At 48.4% G+C, this 17,596-nt stretch overlaps 1 protein-coding gene across 4 annotated transcripts in view; it reads left to right on the top strand.

Moving 5' to 3' along the window:
* Positions 1-16,802, top strand: part of ITM2C (integral membrane protein 2C) — a 33,130-nt gene extending 16,328 nt beyond the window's left edge. For 3 of the 4 annotated variants that reach the window (XM_027808931.2, XM_055723856.1, XM_005441664.4), the window contains 5 exons: positions 6,483-6,620; positions 8,511-8,699; positions 9,010-9,120; positions 12,976-13,126; positions 14,425-16,802. In XM_027808931.2, the coding sequence (XP_027664732.1) occupies positions 6,546-6,620; positions 8,511-8,699; positions 9,010-9,120; positions 12,976-13,126; positions 14,425-14,516 (618 nt within the window). In that variant the 5' untranslated portion in view covers positions 6,483-6,545 and the 3' untranslated portion in view covers positions 14,517-16,802. The remainder of the gene's footprint in view (positions 1-6,482; positions 6,621-8,510; positions 8,700-9,009; positions 9,121-12,975; positions 13,127-14,424) is intronic. The other variant, XR_008734488.1, reaches the window with a different exon arrangement.
* The last annotated feature ends 794 nt before the right edge of the window (positions 16,803-17,596 follow it).

Below are 17,596 nucleotides of genomic sequence, written 5' to 3'. Positions count from 1 at the left end.
TTTCACTCCCTCTCCTCTCTCCAAGCATAACTGCTCTTGAGGACAGGACTCATTTTTTGCTCCTCTGGCAGAGGAACCTTTTTTGGAGTGTGGGAGATAATTTGGTGGCTGCAAGGATGAACCGCCTTTGCTGCAGTGGTTTCTCTCTCCATTCCTCTCCCCTGCAGTGGTGTATCTCTCACCATTCCTCTCCCCCTTCTTGCCTGCCTTCGTCCGCCTTTTCCCTGTGCATAGTTTCTCACTTTCCATCTGCAGAGCTCTAGCTTGCCAAGTGCTCCAGTCTCAAACACTGGCTGCCCCCCTGCTCCTCCTGGCCAGCCCTGGGGGCTCTTCACCACCAAGCCCCCCGGGGTCTGAATGCCTAAAGATGGGAGTGGCTCTCTCTGGGAGGCAGGTCTGGATCTCATTGCTCTACAGATCATCCCACAAACTCTCTGGTGCTTTTTCTCATACGTAGCAATTGCAGGCAGTGCCCAGCACCTGCAGGTGGTAGGGGCGCTGCCTGGGGGGTGGGGGGGTGAGAAGGCTTTGCTTCGCCTGCAGAGGAGCGGGCTGTGTCGGTACGGACATGGGGGTTGCTTTCCTGAGAGAGCCCACCCAAAGCCAAGCCCAGCACATCAGAAGAGAGGTCAGTCCGTACCAGCTCACACCCACTGCTGCAGCACTGCCATTTTCCAGCAGTCAGTGGTGGGGTTTTTCCATACGGAGTCAATGGAGGGTGCTGTTGTTGCAAGTCCTTCGGTTTTGTAGAGCAGTAACTGACTTTGAGAGTGAATGTGGGACTTGATGCGCTGGAGGTAGAGACCTTGAACTGATTTATTTTTTTCCCTGTAGTCTATATTGTCCTTTGGTTACCAGAAATGAGTAAAAAGTGAGATAAGTTAGATTTTCTGATGTGAGTTTCCTAAGTTTCGAACCTGTGTCTTCTGAGGAAGCCATGTCTGCCTGTGAGCATCTGTAGTTACATCAGGACAACTTCAGTGTCGAGAGCTCCCGCTGCTGCTCCCTTGAAACAATCAAGCTCCCAGAGAGGGGTGACGTCTTTCCATCCCAGAGAGGGGTGACGTCTTTCAGGTAGCACTCCTCTCCAAACTGCATCCCTTTGAGTATTTACTCTGCATCACATTTCTCTTCTCATTTGTCAGTTGTCAAAATCACATCTACTATTTTTAGTTGCCCCAAGCTTCTTTGCCTGTTGGGGGTATATATTTAGGCACTTGCTGAGCTGTGTCCCCTGTTTGTCAGGCTCTGCTACACCTAAAATGAAAGATTTCAAATCTCTGTGTTTCAGAAATGCAGGAGAGATGGTTTGTGGAGAAGTGGGAGCTGTTTCCAAAGCTGAATAGGCAGGAAAAGGTTGTGAGTTGAGCCCGTCTCTGCTGAGGTGGTGTGTGACTCAGGAAGGAGCAAGGCATGACATGACACCTTTAATTTCCTCACTTCTGTCATCTTTAGCAAGACATTGGTGATGAAGGAGTGATAGTATCAAACATCTGGGTTTTTGTAATGCTGTACTGTACATATATATATGAGAAATATCAAAGGCAGTGCCTCACTGGGAATGGTTCTTGCTAGCAGCTGCTGCTGGTGGTGTGTCCCCAAAGGCTCAGGGCTAAGCCAGGAGGGTTTGCTCAGCAGTAGGTGCCCTCAGCAGTGCCTGGCAGGCATTGATGTTTCCCCTGCTCTTACTGTGGCCTTTGGACTTGATTTCCATGCTACGGACCAGACATAGCACCTGTAAAGCACAGCCAGGCTTCTGTACCCCACCCCCTTGCATGAGATGGGAGATAATTTGGTGGCTGCAAGGATGAACCGCCTTTGCTGCAGTGGTTTCTCTCTCCATTCCTCTCCCCTGCAGTGGTGTATCTCTCACCATTCCTCTCCCCCTTCTTGCCTGCCTTCGTCCGCCTTTTCCCTGTGCATAGTTTCTCACTTTCCATCTGCAGAGCTCTAGCTTGCCAAGTGCTCCAGTCTCAAACACTGGCTGCCCCCCTGCTCCTCCTGGCCAGCCCTGGGGGCTCTTCACCACCAAGCCCCCCGGGGTCTGAATGCCTAAAGATGCCTAAAGATAAGGAGAGATGTTCCTTAGCCATTCAGCAACAAACGGATAACGGGACACCAGCCATTTTCATCATGTCCTTAACAAGACATGAAATCCTGAAGACATGAAATCCACAGACTGAGTTAGGATGCTTTTCCCCCCTCAGGCTAATTTCAAGCCTCCTCTACCAAATGGTCTGTACCATAACGCCATCCTCTCCCATCTGGATGTCTGCTGCCTGTGCTATGTCCTGCCTGTGAGCAGGCAGGGTGCTGAAGCATAGTCAAGAGTCTGTTTTATCCAAGGAAAGGAATTCCTTTTTGTATTCCAGTATCCTGTCTGCTGCCAGGCGCTGGCTTGAGTGTCTGTGAAGCTGTCACACCTGCAAACTAGAGCAGAGTCAGCATGTCTGGTTATTCAGGCTTGTGTGCTGGAGCTGCCTCTGTCTCTCGCCTGGTGGGATGAAGTGTTAGTAGGCTGAAAACCCAAGACATGCAGGCACTCTTCTTGAGATGGATGCGTTCCCCCATTGCCCGTGCGGAGGAAGAGTGAGCTGTACCTTCCCTTCGGGTTGCACAAGGCAAGGAGCTCTACCTGTGGCCTCTTCCAGTTTTCCCACTGTAGGGTCAGCAAAGTGGTGGCTTCTGCTGTTTGCATCAGCACTGGAGCATGTAGTGGTGCCAAGAAATGCGGAGCAAAGAAAGGATCATTGCATGGAGTAGCAGGGTGTTCCTGTCCTGAAATTGTTGTGGGGTACTCTGCGGCGCTGTGGGTCTGTCTGTGCATCCTCCTTGCATGCACATCCTTAGCGTCTGGACCTTGAACATCATGCTTTTCTCCCTCTACTGTTGCTTTTACATCTGTTCATTCATGGAGAAGCAAATGAGTGTTTGTGGAGAGGGGAGGAAGGGCCTTATGTTGATATTTGTGTAAAATATGCCCATGTGTTGGAATATTGTGTTTAAAACTATGAAAAAGAAAAGGAAGGCCCATTTGCTGAACAGAAATACCTGTCCCTACCTCTGCCCAGGGATGGTTTTGACCCCTACCTTTCCCGTTTCTCTCTGGCAGAAAAATCCATAGCTGTTTGAGGCAAAAAGTTAGTAGAATGGCTTGTTGCAGAAAGAGTGCCTGGTTAATGAATTTTTACAGAATATTGCTAAACAGCTGGTGAACGTACAGCATTTTTTTTGTGTTAATATTTTGATTTTGTCTTCAGTGGAAATGCGCATCTCAAAGATGTAATCTGCTCTTCAGGAAAACACCGCTGCTGAGTCTAATTCTTTTTCCCACCACCAAAATTGATGGAGACTGGCAATACTGCCAGATCTGCAGAGTGTAGCGTGAACACAGTGCATGGTTTCGTTTGCTGGTTGGTCCTGGGGGTCTTTCTGGCGGGGATGGCTTTCCTGCACCCTGCTGCTGGGACCACCTGGTTCTCTTTATGGTAAGGTTAGCTTAGGGGAAAACTGCTCCCTTGCTGGGGAGCGAGGCATTCCCATGGCAAGAACAGATGGAAATGAACTGCGATGCATTTCCCATTTTTAAAAATAGCCACATTCCTACTGCAGGGAGTGGTGGTCTGTGGGAAGGAGGGATGTTGGGGCATGAGCGGGCAGCAGCCTGTGGTAGAAGCTTCTTTGATTTTTCTGACCTGGTGAAGATTTGTTGTCCTGGGTGAAATGCTGTTGAAGCAGGCCGTGCACTGCTCTGTCTACAGGCCCGTCAGCACTGAGAAAGCCTCCAGCCAGAAGCCGAGGTGCCAGCTCACCTGTAGTTGCTTTTAAATTGTAGTTCATTCATAGTGACCAAAGGCTGGTGGCCTTTAATCTGCTGAGCTGGGGGGTGGAGATGTGTGTTTTAGTGAGGGTTTGCACAGGTGATTTTTATGCAGTGTTTTGCAGGACTGTGGTTAATTATTCCCCTTGGTCTGCCTGGTGGCGTTTTCAACCTCACTGCCTTAATCTCCGCTCCATCAGAATGGTTGCTGTTGAGTTTTTCTTTCCTCCTTCAGAATTTGAGGTTTTTCTTTTTTTTTTTTTTTTTTTTTTCCTGGTGTTTTGTAACATCCCAGGGCAAAGCTCTGCTTTGCTTTCCCCACCTTGTCCCAAAATACAAAGCTCAGGCATTTTTCCCAAAGCCAGGAATGTTTTGTAGGGAGCCAAACTCATCTCCTTTGGTGGTGAGAAGTGGGATGTCTTGCTCTGTCTTTGGCTGTGCAAAGAGCACAGAGCTGCTCTAGCAAAAATAGCAAACCAGTGAGGTCTTATTTGCCCCTCCCTACCATTCTTCAAATGCAGTTTTTCTTTTTAGTGGGAGTATTTTTTTTTCCTCTTTGAGTTGCTGTGTCCTTCTGAGCCCTCTCCCCTAGCTCTCCATGGAGTTAGCACTTGCAGCTCACCAAGGAAGCGAGCAGTGCAGTATCCATCGCGGTAACCTGGCACCTTTCAGATGTGATTCACTCACGGAGCGTTAAGCATTTTCTCAGCCATGCTTCAGTGTCAGTAGCATGAGATCTTTTAATTCCTCTTCACCCCTACTGCCTGCACTTTTTCTGATGACAAGTATCTGGGAAAATCTGTTTTTGTGAAACACTTGACATAGAGCATGACTTTCCTGTCCTAGCAGTTCATTGTCAGAGAGCCTTTAAACTTCCTCTAGGAAAGTGTTGGGTTTTGTGAGGTTTTTTTCTTTTCTTTGTGGCTTGTCACACTTGCTGCCCCTTGTCTGCAGAAGGAGACGAAGGGAAAGATTGGAAATGAACTTTAAAATGTGGTGGTTTTCAGTTTGCTCATCCCTTTCTTGGCTGGAGGAGCAGTGACAGACTGATGGTACTGATCCTTCTGTGTAGGGAGCTGGTGGTGAATAGAGGTGCTGTGGATCTTTCAACAGCTGGGATGAAGGAGAAATAAATATAGATTAATTTCTTCTGGAGGCGTGCTGGAATTGTGGCTCTCCCAAAGCAATTTGGTCTTTGCAGTTATCAGTCTGAATGTGGCTAGGAAAGAAAAAATCGATAGCTGGAGCATCCCGCATTGGCTGGGAGTGGAGCAGGTTGCAGGATCCTGGCTCTGCCCCTGATCTGCCTCGCTGGAGCCCAAATGCTGGGGAGGTGGGAGGGATCCCCGCCTGGTGGGCTCCCCACAGGTGCTTCAGGGGTGCTGGGGTGCTTTAGTCTCAGGGTGGGAGTGACCTGATGCTGCCTCCAAGCCTGGGACTGAACTGCTGCTCTCGCGCGGGCTGCTTCATGTCAGGGCAAAGGGAAAGGTCTTTGCTGCTGGGTCCCCTGGGCAGAGCTGGTCTCACGCCATGGAGGGTGGCAGGGACCGAGGGGCATCTCCTTTTGGGGCTTCAGCACCTGCACCACCCTGCAGGTTTTGGCCATGTTACCCTGAAGAAGCATCTTTCTTTTAAAAAGTGATGCTGCTTAGAAATGAGAGGCGGCTGTTTGCTTTTAAATCTGTCCCTCCAGTTCATACTGGTCTCTGGCTATCCGTGGAGTCTTTCAGATCAAACACGGCAGATCATGTAGCGTGCAGAGGGAGTTAATCTGCAGGAGCCCTCCCTGGTGCCTCTCTCCCCTGCCAGCCTGCTCAGCTGAGGGCAGCTTTCAGCTCTTCCGTGTGGAAACTAGGGCATCTCTGAACCACCTTCTTTCATCTGCCTCTGAAAGGCCTTACCTCCTCCTGCCTAACGTTTTGGAGGGTTATTTTGGTAGAAAAAAAAAAAGTGTCGTAGGCTGGGATGAGTCGTCCCATGGAGGTTGCCTTGCCTTTGCACTGCCCTCCTTCTCGAGGGCTGTAATGAGGTGAGCTGGCTACTGCCTATATAGATCAGGCAGCACTCTAAAACCGGCAGGTGTGTTTCCTTTGATGCTCTGACCATGCTCCTGGAAGGTGTGCACAAATCTGTTTGAAAATGAAGTTGAGCTGTTTGGGTAAGTTCAGGGGGCCAGGAGGTACCTCTCCGAGACCAGTAATTTCCATCTCAAAAATTTGGCCTGAAAAAATTGTGCAGGAGTAGCAGCATTTCAGCACAAATTTTTGAGTATAAATACACAAATGTTACATTCAGTAGCCAGGAACTGTTGGTTCTCCATTTCCTTTTTTTTTCAGTCAGTCCTCATCGCCCACTGAAACAAAGCTTGACTTTGCTCTGAGCGGTTGGTGGGAAGCAGAGTATACATATATGTGTGTATGTTCACACACCCATATATTTTTATATAAATAAGATTATATTTATATGGAGGGGTGGGAGAGCAAAATGCAGAAGCGTTTTACTCTTGCCAGAATGCTCTCAGATGTGAAGTCACTTTGCAGGGCAGTGCCTGCTGCCTGCAGTTGCGTACCACAAACCCGTGTGTGGCCTTTGCGTGCAACATGGTTGATTTTCCAGTCCCTTGCAGTGGCAGCTGACGGACGCTCTCGTTTTCATCTCACAGGAGGAGCCGGCTCCCGTGGCGCAAGGCCGGAGGTCATCGCTCAGCGGGGTGTGCTACCTGACCATGGGTCTCCTCGTACTGCTCCTGGGCTTGGTCTTTGCGTCGATGTATGTGTACAGATACTTCTTCATCACCCAGGTAGGGGTGAGTCAGGAAGGACTTCTGGTTCTTCAACCGTAGCAGCCAGACAAGCTGCTCCAACCTTTGAAAGAGGCGGTGCTGTTATTTGTTGCTTTGCACTGCGGGAGCTCAGGAGCCATTCCTCTGGGCACTGCAGGCAAGCCCTGTCTTAAGTGGTAGGCTCAGGCTCACCTCCATCCCAGCTGCTGGGACGGGTCTTCCAGAAACCCTCCTCTTCCCCTCCCACGTGGCTTTGTTTTGCCCCTCTGTTTTTTTTAAACTCCATAAAAATATCTTGCCAGTTCTACCTTTTAAACCCAGTGTCCCTGCTGTCAGGGGTAAGGCCGTCCAAAAGCATGGCTCGCAAGGGCAGAACAAGCCCTGGGGAGAGCAGGAAGGTACGGGCAAGGGAACAGCTTTTTGCAGTAGGTTTTTTTGGCCCTAGCACAGCGAAATGCTGTAGGTGTAACAAAAATAGGTGCTGCTATTAATAAAGCAAGCAGAGAAGTGAAAATTAGGTGGGAGATGGTATGGAAAGTTGAGCCCTCAGCCTCCAGTAAATTCAGCACCTTTTCTTCCGCATAGTCTTTGCAAAGCCTGGCCTAGCAAAGGCACGGGGCTGGCAGCGTTGTGGTGGGTCAGAGCGCAGGGAGCGAGGCAGGGCAGAGCTGCTTTTTAAGGAGCGAACTGCTGAGCTCTGTGGCTTGCGGAGAGTTTAGCCAAGAAACCCCAGAGCATTGATGTGCTCTGAAGCCCTCGTTCTGCTGCAGAGCAGCTATTAGTGAATGAGTTCTCCCAGGACGGCCAGCTGCCTTCATCTCTGCAGCCAGCACTTATCCACTCAGCAGTATCGTCTTTTTATACACTCCCTTGCTCCATAAATTTTCTTGCTGTCAAATTAATTTGCAATCTTTGTTTTAAGATACATCAGTGCTTTATCGCCCGTGCTCATCTATACCTGATCTGGGAACTCTGTGACGGCTGTAGGGCTGCTCAGCCCTCTCTCACCCTGCTGTGTTAGTGTGCCGGCCCCTGTTGCAGGGCTCCTGGTGTAGATGCTTCCTTGTGAGAAGCAGCACTGACCACGTTACGGACAGCATTCAGTCCATCACCCACTCAATAACCTACCCTTGGCAGATGCTGAACGGCACTGGGAAATGCCCACTGGTCCATTTAGGGCCACTTGTCATCACCCCAGCTGCCTGCCTGCAATACCAAATGGCAGTTTATATCCAATTACACAGCAAAGCCCGTTCAACATGGTCAGAGATGCTTTGGAGACCAAGGCAACAGGGTCTTTATGTCTCAGTCTGCAGTGGCTGCAGTTTGTCCCTGTGGTCCTTGAGCTCAAACTTGGTCGCTCACCCAGTGTTAGCTCTCTTGCTCATACCTTGTGCTTCTGGAGCCCTGGAGTGCAGCAGCTCTTGTTTTGCAGTGAGGCAAAGCAGCTTTGTTTAGGTGCACCTGCCATATCCAAGCTACAGGTGCCTTTGGAAATGATGCTATGCTGACCCCAAGTGTATATGTGTTATGTAGAAAAATGCAGTTACTGGAAGCCACGTCTATGGAGGGATGTGAACAGTTTGGTCATGAAATTTAAGAGTCTAGAGACAGTCACTTTATCTTTCTGAATTACTCCTTGTGAAATCCCACAGGGAATCCTTTATTCCCTTTGGACCTGGCTAGCAGGAAGGGAGACGTGGTCATTTCACAAGGGTGTTTTACACTGTCTTCATCAAGAACGTTTTCTGGTAAAAAGACTGATCTTGGAATATCTTCAGGCACATGTTAGAAAAGAGTAGTTTTTACCCAGTATGGGTACAGTTCTTCCCGTGTTTGCTGTAGCTGTTAGTGGGGTGTTGTGGGGTGTATGAGTACTGTACCTCTGCCTGGATCTTGTCCCCACAGCTGCCCCGTGAGAGCGTGTTTCACTGTGGCGTCCTTTACGAAGACTCGCTGTATTCGCCATTCAAAGGGCAGCTGGAGTTACACGAAGACGTGAAGATTTACATTGAGGAGAACTATGAGCAAATCAACGTCCCAGTGCCCCAGTTTGGAGGGAGTGACCCTGCGGATATCATCCACGATTTCCAGCGAGTAAGGAGCTCTTGGGGCCTTTGGGGGGCATGGCACGGGGCTGGGGTACACCAGCACTGCACTCGTGGTGTAACACTATCACTGTTGTCGCACATGTCTACGATGATCTTATTAACTGAGCTGTCCTCCTTCCTGAGGCCTTTTCTGAGATTTTCCAACCTGCTTGTCTTGCTTGGTAGGGAGGTCCTTGGACAGGTTCGTCGTTTAAAGCCATTTTCTGTGTTCCCCAAATTCCCTCTTTTCACCCATTTTCACAGCCTCATTTCACTGTGAAGGGCTCAATTTCTCAATTTCTGTGCTTGGAACACAGGGTCTGACTGCTTACCATGACATAACACTGGATAAGTGCTACGTCATCGAGCTGAACACCACCATTGTGATGCCTCCTCGCAACCTGTGGGAGCTGCTAGTTAATGTGAAGGTACAGCTGCAATTCTGCTTGGTTTACGCACTTTATTGAGTTGGCTTGTGGGTGCCAGCTGGAAGCTCATGAGAAATAAAAACTGCTGTGTCTGTGGAAGTAAGCCCTGGCCCCGACAGAGCTGAGCCTTCACATAGAGTGAAGGCTTCAAGTGGGTTTAGCTGAAATATTAATTTTGCAGACAGCACGGTAACACTGGCATGATGGATCAACCTGACCAGGGTGACACAGATAAATAAGCAGCAGATTCCTTCCCTCTGCTGTTTACTCATTGTAAAAATCAAGGGAAAAAAGGAAAAATTTCCTCCTTTTACTCTCACTGTGGTTACCAGTGCTGTTTGCCATTTGCAGAGCTCTCAGTGTCCCTTGGGGAATAGCAGGCCTTCAGCTTTTACCCTTTTGTGGGGGGAATCTGTGCTGCCCTCCTTGTTGTGCTGGGGGCTGCAACACCAGACTTGGGCTCACGTGGTTTTGCTCACAGCCGGCATTAATTGGGTTTAGTACCAGCAGTTTTGTTCAGTTCAGAAGCCCATGCCGCTATCGCAGTAACTGAAAGCAGTCTTTTTAAAATAGAGTACTATTTAATCTTAACAGCAGGGGAAAAAACCCCAGGATTTTTAAGACTGCAGAAGGAGCATATCTATCTCAGTCTTTTGCAGGTAAAGCAAAGCACTGAGCCTGGATCTTTTACTCCCTTCTGTGAGGGTCTATTTAAAAGAAAATAGGAAAAAAAAAATTAACTTAGTCTTTCTTGAATTCCCTTTGCTTATTTGCTGGTACATGCAGTGTGATGAACTTTGTAGGGGTTAAGTTCAGAGGCAGAAGGTTGTGCCTTGAGAGAAGCCTGATCTCTACTTCTTGTCAAACTCCCAGTTTGTTTCCTAGCAGTCCTCGTAATTTCATGCACTGTGACTGTCTGGCAAATATGTTGGGAACCCTGCTGGGGTACAACACGCATTAACTTGTAACTCTCCAAACTGGCCACAGCTTCTGATCATGGCAGGTGACCAGTCTCTTGGGGAGAGGGAAATGGAAAAGGCAGGATTGCACAAGCTGACAGCTGAGCCCCAGCGAAAAACTGAGATTGGAAGTGCTGGTCACATCCTAAAATAACAGATACAAACTCACAGTCAATAAAAATTATGCTTTGTCTTTTTCAGAAATCTAATTTAAAAAGGGGATAAAAATACAATTAAAATGGTCTTATGTGTTTGATTCTTTAAAGAGAGTATGAAGCAGATGTGGGTTTAAATAACTTTCTGATTATTGGGATGGGTAAGTGTCCAGTCTGTCTGTGGAGGTTTTAGCACGTACCTTAAAGACATTGTTTTTAAGCATTTAGCTTGGTCTTGAGCTCAGAAAAAGTGTTTCACCATGAGGACAGTGAAGCAGCGTAACAGATTGTCCAGGGAGGTTGTGCTGCCTCCTTGGAATCCTTGAAGGTTTTCAGAACCGGACTGGATAAAGCCGAAGTCCCTCCCCAGCTGAATTTCCTTTAAGCCTTTGATCTTCATGTCCACGGGTGGGACCTTTCTGGTGGCTTGTGTCAGGCAGAGAGGGCAGATTTCTTCCTGCTGCAGGGACCTTCATCACCTGCTGACTTGCTCCACTGCTCATTAGTGCTTCTTTTTAGATGCTGGATGAGCTGCATTGGTCCTTCGACTCAGAGAGTTTTTGCCTTCTCTGCATCTCGGAATCCAGTCTCTAATGAATGAGACTAATTCCCAGCTGAAAATTTAGTTTTGAAGATGTTGAGTGGCTTCAGTCCTGTTTCTAGGAATAAAGCTCACTCCAGCGAATAATGTAGCAGTTTGCTCCAGCAGACCTTGGCAGCACAAGGAGTCAGTGAAGCTCCTTTGCCTTTTCCTCACCGGCCAGCCTGGTGCCGGGGTGCCCCTGTGCAGTGTGGCTGCCACGTGCCCTGCGCCTGCCCTGCAGTCCCTGCTGTGTGCGGGCACAGCTGCGCCAGAGCCCGCTCAGGTCTTGGCCCTGCTGTCACCGTGTATGTATCACCAGGCCTCTTGTGTGTGATTTTCTGCCTGTAAATGGCAGCTCTGCTGCTTCTTGCAGGCTTTATTCTCTATAGGTGTGACAGTTTAGTGAACAGGGCTGCCTAAATACCTGAGAGAAAAGGATGGAGGAATGCTCCCCCTGTGCAGCAGCGGGAAGTTGGAGATGACCCAGTTAAATGATGGATGATCCACACCTTTTGCAGAATGCAAGATGCTCAAAGCTTTAGTTTCCCTTAAAAGTCTTGGTGGAGAATGGAAGGTGTCATCCTTGTTGCACAGTCCTATGATGCAGGAGCGATGATTCCAGACTACTTCAGCTGCCACAGCTATTTAAATTTAAAACAATGAAGAGACTGGATTGTGTGCATGTGTGCTTCTCTAAGCCCTCTTACTAGGTCAAGGATGTGGCAAATCCTGAGCCCTGCCCTGGGTGTTAGCATGACAGCTCCTGCCAGTAACTGCACATATCGCATGCCCTCTCCTTCACTCTCCCACTGAGAATCAATAATTGAATTTCTTCCAGAACTGTTGTGTTAGTGTAGTACAAACTTCCACTAATAGCCTAGTCCTCCAGCATTAGAGGAGAGATTTATTGATCCGGTAGGTTATGCCAGCCCAGCAGCACAGCACTAAGTTAAGGCGGCACGTTTCCAGGTACATCTCTATGGAGATAACTAGTTCTGTGCTGGAAACTGAAGAGGTGGTATTTGAAATTGAACTGCTGTTGCTTACTTTTCCCCTTGATTATATTTATATTGGCCCCAGGTTCTTTTATTTCTTTGATTCTTCTTAAGGGAAAGGGACCAGACGTGTGTCATTGCTTCATGGCCTCGTTAGCATTTAGTCTGCTCAGGAGTGCCTCCCAGCTCACGCTGTACTTGTAACACTGCTGCTTATTGCCACGGTGATGCCCAGACAGCTGCAAGATGCCCTGAGCACCCAAAAATCAGTTTGCAGAGAGTCTTCAGTGCAAAGCAGATCCCTTTCATGTAGAAAAAGAGGCGGTCTCCATCCCTGGGATGTACCCCCAGGTACCTCATTTCCTCTCTTCCCGTTTTTTTCAGCCCCTGGTGGCTTTCTGCCATGTCCTCCCACCAGGCACCCCACTCATCACCCTGCCCTTCATAGCAGCCTCAACCCCAACAGCAGGGAGCTCGTGTGTGCTGCTTTGCCTCAGCTTGGTCCCCAGCGTGAGCCACCTTTCTGCACTGCTCCAGAGTCGCTGGACGATGCCCCCGAGGCGATGGCAGCGTGCCTAGCGCTACCACGCAGGGCAGTGTTTCTAAATGTGGTGCCTGTGGCACATCTCTAGTCCCTGTTCCTGTGGGCTCCAAGGGCAGGAGGCCATTGTGGCTGTGATGAATGGACCGAGCAGGGGGAAATGTGGAAAACTCAGGAAACTGCTGGAATCTGAGCAGGGCTGGCGTTTTTGGGTTTTGCCTTTTGAAGTCAATGTAAAGTGCACATTTTCAGTGGAGTTCCTGGCATTTTGGTTGAGCCTTGATCCCTCTCCAGATGGGTTTGTTGTGCTAGCAGAGTTAGAGCTTTGCACACCCTCCTTTAAAACTGAGGTTAGTTTAAAAGCAGGGTTGATCCTACACTGGCTTCACCCCATATGTGAACGTTCAGGTTTTGGATCTAATCCATTTTGTGTGCCCTGTGCTAGTAGCATGGGACAGTTTACTGCAAGGACAGGGGCGCACATTAACTGGTCCTTGTAAGTGGAGTTTGAGCCTTCAAACCATGAATTTTCTGCAGTTTGGCAGTCCTTGGTGCTCTGTGTGAGACAGGAGGAGATCATGGCACCATTTGTGCTTTATTTTGGTGGAAATTGTCATTTCAGAAAGGGACGTACCTGCCTCAGACGTACATTATCCAGGAGGAGATGATCGCGACCGAGCATGTCAGTGACATGGAGCAGCTTGGCTCCTTCATCTACCGGCTCTGCAGTGGCAAGGAGACCTACAGGCTGAAGCGGAGGAGCGTGAGGAGACGTAAGAGCCTCGTTCATTCAGCTGTCCTAACTCGCTTTGCCCCCGCATCACGGTTGTTATTTCTACTGTTACAGCCATGCTGGCCTCTTCATGGCGAGAGGGGAGGTTTCCCTGTGGGTGTAAGCACACAGGAGATCTTTTTAAGATGTTTCCCATCTAAGTCATCTAAATCCAAATCTGGGATGCTGCTCTGCAAATGGGTGCTGGCCGCTGTGTTTCTGTTGTCTGTCAGCCGAATAGGAACATGGAGAGAATGACTGCAGGAACCAGCAGTTCATTTACATGTGGGCTTCCAGGGCTGAACTAATAGCAGTGCTGTTGGGAACTGTTTGGAAAATTTCCCTGATGGAGACACCTGCTTCAGTGGCAGCTGTTCGGAGCAGACTAGGTCTGCGAATTGCCTTTAATTAATAAAGTTTCTAATACTATGGAAAAAGTTTTGAAGAGGGAACATTGGACTACCTTAAAATGATTTCATGAAAATCAGCGATATGTATCTTGCATATTGCTGTATGTAATATAATATTGCTGCAAAAGACTCCTTAATTTCATAATTTGTATTTATTTGCTTTTAGATACTGTACTTAAAGTCTTACCTGAAACATGAACCTGTAGGCGGTTTGGGTTTGGATCTCTAGGGATGCGTTTGGGTGCAGAAGTCACCGTGGCTGTAGTTGGTGGATGCTTTCCCCACAGGAGCTGCACAGTTATGTGCGGGGCTGCTGGCACGCTGGCTGCTGCTCTCGTGGAGCCCTGGCACGGTCCTGTTTGTCAGCAGGGCACCACCGGGTTTGCTATAAGAAGGCAGTAGCTGCCTGGCAGAGGTGCCCAGAGTTGATGTGCTGCTGTTTAAGGGCATGGGGAGCATTACTTGTTTCCCAGAGAGGCTGAAGCCTTAGCAGGATCAGTGGATGCAGGGATGCAGACAGCCGGAGGGGTGGCTATTTTAAGCCCTCCTTAGCTGTATTCAGAGCTATGCTCTGTACCAGCCTGTGATTTCTGCCAGTTTCATGAGGGTTTCTGGTCTTTGAGATAACACTGAGATGCTGCCAGCTGAAACCAGCTGTTTCCAGGCGGTTCCTCCAGCTCATGGCAACTCTTACTGGAGCAGAACCATGGCCTAGTGAATACAGCTATTCTTCCAAAGACCAGATTATGCTGCTTTTCATACGGGCTGTGTTCCTGCATTCCAGTGTTCAGTGGTTGCATCTCATGTGCTTTCCTTCCTCCACTTGATGTAGCTTTTACAGATTATCATTTGTTGAATTTCCCCTCTCCTCTCTTTCAATCACTTCTAGGTATCAGTCGACGTGAGGTTGGGAACTGTCATCGTATTCGTCACTTTGAGAACACTTTTGTGGTCGAAACTGTTATCTGCAAAAAGTCATGAAGACACTCTCCAGATGTAACCTTCCTTGGCTTTGCTTGCACACACATGCACACACATGCTTTCGGCCCTCTCTTTAGACATGGTAATCTTACTTTTTTTACTCCCTCCCCTGCTTGTGCAGCTCTAACCTCTTGGGCCCATTGTGGCCTCAGAGTTGGATTCTCTTCTCTCCCTGCTACCTACCTGAGACATTTGCTGGGCTTAAATTTACACAGTGGTCAAAGATAACCTAGGATTAGATGCAGCTTCTTCCACACCACAGGTTGGGAATCTTTTTTTGGGAGCAGGTTTGGGGTAGGAGGGATGGCTGAGAAACAGGAGCGCTGGAAAGAAGTGCTCTGAGGCTGCCTTGGCACCAGGACAGAAAGTTGATGCATAAGAAGAGGGTTACCATTTTGATGCTGATGTAATGATCAGAAATACATAACCAGATGCATTTAGGAAAAGAATAGGTGTGAGGCTACAGACAGGGTGATTCAGGAAGCCCAGCAGAGTGAGGGTTTCTGCCCAAACCATGCTGTGGTGGCCCCAGCTTGCCGTGTGCTGTCCCCCTGAAGACCAGATTTTCAAACATCAAAAGCAACAACTGTGTGTTGCTTTTATGACCGGCTCCTGGCCCCTCCTGAGCACGGCATGGCTCAGCGTGACCCACTGAGCAATGCAGGGTATCCTGGTGGGTGTTCAGGGTGGGTGGGAGGCCAGGGCAAGGGGCAGTGAGGTAGGCTGGGAATGACATGAATGGCGCAGCATGTCCCTGCTCCCCAGTCACAAAGCAGAGGGTGAAGTGCAAGGCTGTGTGGTCTTTTCTCTAACAGAGTTGCAGCTGCTGTGGATCCTGGGCAGATGTGCTCTCACTCTGCCTAAGTAAATAAAAGAGGTGAATCTTTGATGCAAGGGGCCAAAGCTCCACCGATGTCCCATCTATAGGCCGTGGCTGCAGGTGGAGCTGAGTGGTTTACTCCAGCCCTGTGTGTCCTGGCCAGCTCTGCTTGCTTGGGAAGATGAGTTATGTTCACATGGGCCTGTCTTCCTGAGTTGCGGAGATCCCATCTGTGTGCAGATCAGGTGCCATGTCTACGTACAAAGTGGTGTCAGCAGAACTGGTAGTTGAGAAGCAGATTATTTTTTATTTTTTTAACAGTGTGTATTATTGTGTAACTCCTCTGATGAAAGCTGTTTTCATAGCAATTACTGTAGTCTAGCCATGTATCACGTTATCTGCAGGCACCATTGTAGTACAGATACTGATACAAGGCAAAATTCAGCTGATCGATATACTGCGGAGAAATTGTGTGAACGAAACTGCATTTCTATTGATCATCAGACAGAATTGCAGAGTAATTAAATATTCTTCCCTCTGTTCCATAAATATAGTTAAACCTAATTAGGTTCTTGAAATGCAGGCAGTTTTTTGGCTTGAAAGAATGAGGCGAGTTTCAACTTGGCACATTCTTGTTAATTGGTTTCCAGCAAATCGGGACTTGTTCACCATCTGTTGAAATGAGCTTGTTGTTTTAGAAGAGGAAGGATAAAGTAAATGCAAGTACAATCATTAACTCAGCAGAACCAAAAAACATGAATATATTTTAGAATAAAACTTTTAAGTAATAATACTGCAAGTTAATTATGTGAAAACAAACCAGGATCTCAAAATGTAATCTAATGGGAATTAGTATGTCTTTAGAGGCTGAGAATATTATTTTTTATATATAAACCTAGTCAACTATAAACAGTAGGTTTTAACAAGTAGAGGAGGATGCTTTGGTTTCACTCTGCTTTAAGCTTGATGTAAAATGAAGAATTACGTGCACTTCATGCAGGTTGGTAAGGAAAGTTTCCCACTGCCAAAGGCGTATTTGCTTTTCTAGCGTGTTTTTCCAACAATAATTTGCTGCTAGCCCTCACCTTTCATTGCGGAGTGGATGACAAGAAGTGTGTCAGAGAATGGGTTCACTTAATGGAAGTGCAGCAAACTGGTAAATTTAAGCCCTGCCTTTCTCTTAATTTCTAGGAACCTAAGCCTGCACTCAGGTGAGCATACAGACCTTTTCCCCCTTCCTTCTGATTCTGCATGAAATAACTGGTCATTGCGTATGCTAACTCTGTGCAATCTGCAGTTGTCAGGACAAACCTTGGTTCTTTAAGGTGAACTAATGTGGTCACTGTTTCATAGAATGAGAATGCAGTTGTCTAGAAAGAAAATACAAGATGCTTTGTATATTTTGTCTGGTAGGACTCTTACTTCTTAGGAAAAATCTATGGGATAATAAAATCTTTTACCTCTGATCTGTAAAGCGTGTGTTTGTTTGGAATGAAAAGCACAGGCCCTCCGTGAAGCTGTCTCTTGTGGGAGGCAGCAGCCAGATCTCTGTGGAAGGGCCAGCCCAGCGGCAGCTTGGAGCTGGGCAGTGGGAGGATGCTGCAGTGCGGAGGATGCTGCCCACGGTCATGGGAGAGCGGTGTGGGGAGGTGGCTGAGCAGCCCGCTGTGGTGCCTGCTCATGCCTGCACTCTGCAGGGCTCTTCCCCTGGCCTTGCACTTCCCTGGGAGGCTGAAGGGCAGCCCATGGTGAGGAGGTCACTGCCAGACTGAGATCTGTGAAACAGCAAGGTACCTCTGCTGCTTGGGTGGCTGGTGGGTGGCTGATCTTCACGCTCAGCCTTGCTTCTCCAGCTGCCTGGCTTCTGCGTGGAAATCTGTCTGCGTGTGGCCTGCCCCTGCTGTTGCCTTCTGGCTGGTTCTGCAGGGCAGGCCTTTGGAGGGCTTCCCTCCTTGCTGCGTGCAGCATCGTGGGTCCCTTAGTGCTCTCCTGAGCTTTCTCTCCCCCTCTTCCATCCTTTGGGTAGGGTAGTGTCAGAATATTGTTCCTGAAGTTGGCTGTTCCTCTTTCCACAATTAGTCTCTGGTCAGTCAGTAAGGAAGTTCACATTTTGCTTGTTACAGTCATTTTTGCTGCATTTTGAGTTTATGTCTTTAGTGTCTGGATGCTTTTTCAATTATTGGGGTTCTGGAGAAGGGAGCTGCATCTTGCAGTAATTATGTTTACTAAAGCTGCTTCTCCCAGGGTGGCCCAGCCAGCT

The sequence above is a fragment of the Falco cherrug genome, chromosome 11 (assembly GCF_023634085.1).
Source record: "Falco cherrug isolate bFalChe1 chromosome 11, bFalChe1.pri, whole genome shotgun sequence".
NCBI classification, from domain to species: domain Eukaryota; kingdom Metazoa; phylum Chordata; class Aves; order Falconiformes; family Falconidae; genus Falco; species Falco cherrug.
Note: the sequence above shows the minus strand (reverse complement) of the source record. Positions and strands in the feature narration are given on the sequence as shown.